This window comes from Crocodylus siamensis, chromosome 6 (assembly GCF_052110815.1).
Source record: "Crocodylus siamensis isolate JL-2025a chromosome 6, ASM5211081v1, whole genome shotgun sequence".
Classification (NCBI taxonomy): Eukaryota; Metazoa; Chordata; order Crocodylia; family Crocodylidae; genus Crocodylus; species Crocodylus siamensis.
In genome coordinates this window covers 97,956,208-97,958,998 of record NC_143400.1, presented here as the reverse complement: position 1 = coordinate 97,958,998, position 2,791 = coordinate 97,956,208, and the positions used below count along the sequence as shown (strand labels likewise).

At 74.6% G+C, this 2,791-nt stretch overlaps 1 protein-coding gene across 2 annotated transcripts; it reads right to left on the bottom strand.

The window, feature by feature from the left end:
• Positions 1 to 593: 593 nt before the first annotated feature.
• Positions 594 to 1,869, bottom strand: HES1 (hes family bHLH transcription factor 1). Of its 2 annotated transcripts, XM_090052775.1 has the most exons (4): positions 1,736 to 1,843; positions 1,558 to 1,653; positions 1,396 to 1,483; positions 594 to 1,311 (listed from the first exon to the last, which is right to left on the bottom strand). In XM_090052775.1, the coding sequence occupies exons 1-4, from the start codon at positions 1,841 to 1,843 to the stop codon at positions 821 to 823; spliced, it is 783 nt and encodes a 260-aa protein (XP_089908901.1). In that variant the 3' UTR covers positions 594 to 820. The 2 variants fall into 2 exon arrangements, with proteins under 2 accessions (XP_089908901.1, XP_089908902.1); XM_090052776.1 differs by lacking the exon at positions 1,558 to 1,653 and having other exon boundaries at positions 1,736 to 1,869.
• Between the last annotated feature and the right edge of the window lie 922 nt (positions 1,870 to 2,791).

Below are 2,791 nucleotides of genomic sequence, written 5' to 3'. Positions count from 1 at the left end.
CCTCTTCGTGGCACCCGCCTGCTCCGGACGCAATCCAACAAGTCTTCGTGGCCGAGCGCAGTCCGTGGAGCTAGAGCTTGCGGGAGCCGAGACCTGCACCTGCCGCTATCTGGGGCCCCCCCGGAAACGGGGCATGACCAAGTCAAAGGGGTCACGGCCTGTCAGGGCACGGACCGGAGGGCCGCGGGCACCGCACCACGTGCTGCCTTATCAGAAACACGTGCCCGGTGTTAATCATCCCGGCTGGCCTCGGGCTCCTTAACAGGCAGGACTCTGACCCTCGGGGCTCCCCGGGTGAGGTGGCTTAGAGGCCCACGCCCGGCCGTCAGCGGAGCAGGTCTGGCCGGCCCCGCAGCAAGGTCACGGCTCTGGGTGCGGCGACCGCGGTGGCGCTGCTGGGGGTCATGCCGCAGCCCGGGGGAGGCAGGCTCGTCCTTTCCACGGCTGCAGGGGCGCCCACCGCCTCGCCCCAGGGTGGGCGAGGATGCTGTCCACGCTTTCGAAAAGAGGAGCTCCTGGTCCGCGGGCCCGAGCAAAACGCTGCCGCGGCGGCAGGGACCGCGTCTTCCAGGACGCGCGTGCGGAGGGACCGGTCTCCGTCCTTCCCCGCTCCCCCCGCGGAGGAGGGCGGGCGTTTATTTGTCAAGGAGCATCAGAAAGGAAAAACAGATCTTTGGTGTCACATGAGAAAAAAAGAACAAAACACAAGAGCGGGCGAGGCGCGGAGCTCGGCCAAGGCACAATCCCAGGGGAACGGGCGGCCCCCCGCGCGCCCCTCCGGCAGCAGTCTCAGTCCCAGCGTCAGTCCGAGCCCCGAGGCTCACCAGGGTCTCCACACCGAGTCCGCCGGGCCGGGGGGCGCCGTGGAGGGCGGCCGCGGCGGCGGCGCTCCGGGGCCGCCGGCGTAGAGGGGGACGAGGGCGCCGCCGGGCGCGAAGGCCGTGCTGGGGATGAGGAAGGCGAAGTGGCCGTCGGGCGCCGGCACCAGCTGGAAGCCGCCGTAGAGCTTGGCGGGCTCCCCCGCGGCGCCGCCCAGCTTGCCGGGCATGCCGCCCAGGGGCGCCGCGCCGCCGGGGAGCTGGCCGAAGGCGGCGGCGGGCAGCGGGGGCGGCGGCGGCGGCGGCGGCGGCGGCGGGGGGTAGGTCGCGGCGTGGATCTGGGTCATGCAGCTGGCCAGGTGGCCCAGCAGCCGCGTGCGCACCTCGCTGCTCACCCCCTCGCAGGTGGAGAGGAAGCGGGTCACCTCGCTCATGCACTCGCCGAAGCCGGCGCGGTACTTGCCCAGCACGGCGGGGTCCGTGTGCAGCGCGGCTAGGAGCGGGGGCAGTTAGAAGAGGGTCTCCCCCCGCCCCGGCCCGCCCCGCCCGGCCCGGCCCGGGTGCGGGACCCGCTCACCCGTCATCTGCGCCCGCTGCAGGCTCCGCAGGTGCTTCACGGTCATCTCCAGGATGTCGGCCTTCTCCAGCTTGGAGTGGCGCGAGCTCTGCGGGGGGGCAGGCGTGAGCGCGGGGCCGGGCGGGCGGGCGGGGGGGGGGCGGCCGGGCGGGGGGCACTCACGTCTTTCTTCAGCGCGTCCAGGATGAGCGCCTTGAGCTGGCCCAGGCTCTCGTTGATGCGCGCCCGGCGCCGCTTCTCCATGATGGGCTTGGACGACTGCAAGGGGGGCGCGGGTGAGGCCGGCCGGCGGCGGGCGGGCGGGCGGGCGGGGGCGCGGGGGTCCCGGGGCCGCACTTACCTTGCGCTGCTCCGCCGCCGTCTTGGGCTTGTCCGGCGTGGCGCTGCCGCTGGCGGGGGCGGCGGCCACGGGCGACGCGGAGCTCTTCCCCGCGAGGTCGGCGGGCATGGCGGGGCGGCGGCGCGGGGCGGCGAGTGCGGCGGGCGCGGCGCGCGCGGGTCTTATATCGCGGCCGCACGCGCGCGGCTCGTGTGAAACTTCCCAAACTTTCTTTCCCACAGTCACTTTCCGCCAATGGGCGCGGGGGGCACGCGAGCGGCGCCCCCCCATTGGCTGCCCGCCGCCCAATGGGCTCGGGGCGCCGCGGGCCGGCGCGTCCGGGCGAGCCGGCCTTAACCCTTGCCGGGCCGGGCCGGGCCGGGCCGGGCCGGCGGGGGGTCATTAGCGGCCGGCGGCGGGGCCGGGGCGCGTGCCGGGAGGCGGCTCCGCGGGCGGCGGCACCAGCTGCCGCCCGGGCCTGGGAAAACCCCGCCCCCGCGCCGGGGGCCGGGGCCGGGGCCGGCCTTGCCCGGCGCGGGGGGTCCTCCCAGCACGGCCCTGGCTGGGCTGGAGCCCCGGGCCTTGCTGCCCCCCGCTCCCCGTGTCGGCGGCGTGGGGGAGCTGGGGGCCAGGCTGATGCGACGTTTGGGGTCAGGAAGGGTTTGTACCCGCTGGTTAAACCGGCCCAGACCGGGGGCGGGGGGGTGCTTTCCCCTGCAGCAGGGACACGGGCTCCCCCGGGCTCGGGTGTGTGTCGACAGCGCTTGGAGGGAGCCGGGCGTTGGGGCTGGGCTGGCGGGCGGTTTGTCTGGGCCTTTTGCCGGGGCCGACCCTGCCTCGAGCAGGGGGTCGCGCTGGATGTGACCCCCGGAGCTCCCCGCCGGCCCGTGTCTCTAGTGCCTGCGACGAGGTCTCAGCGCGTGGCGGGCCGTCATCCCGTGGCGGTGGGACAGAGGCAGGGCCCGGGCGGGCCTGGCTGCTCCTCGCCAAGAGACTGGTTGGAGAATCCCTGTTTCGCAGGTCATTATCTCATCCGTCAGGACAGAGTCGTGCCGGGGTTTGCACCGCGGTATTTGC

Excerpts from the sequence above, each read along its gene's own strand:
- HES1 (XM_090052775.1), bottom strand. The coding sequence starts at position 1,843 with ATGCCCGCCGACCTCGCGGGGAAGAGCTCCGCGTCGCCCGTGGCCGCC. Across the intron at positions 1,654-1,735 it reads CGGCGGCGGAGCAGCGCAAG|TCGTCCAAGCCCATCATGGA; the intron begins GTAAGTGCGGCC and ends CCCCCCTTGCAG. Across the intron at positions 1,312-1,395 it reads GCAGCGGGCGCAGATGACGG|CCGCGCTGCACACGGACCCC; the intron begins GTGAGCGGGTCC and ends CCCCGCTCCTAG.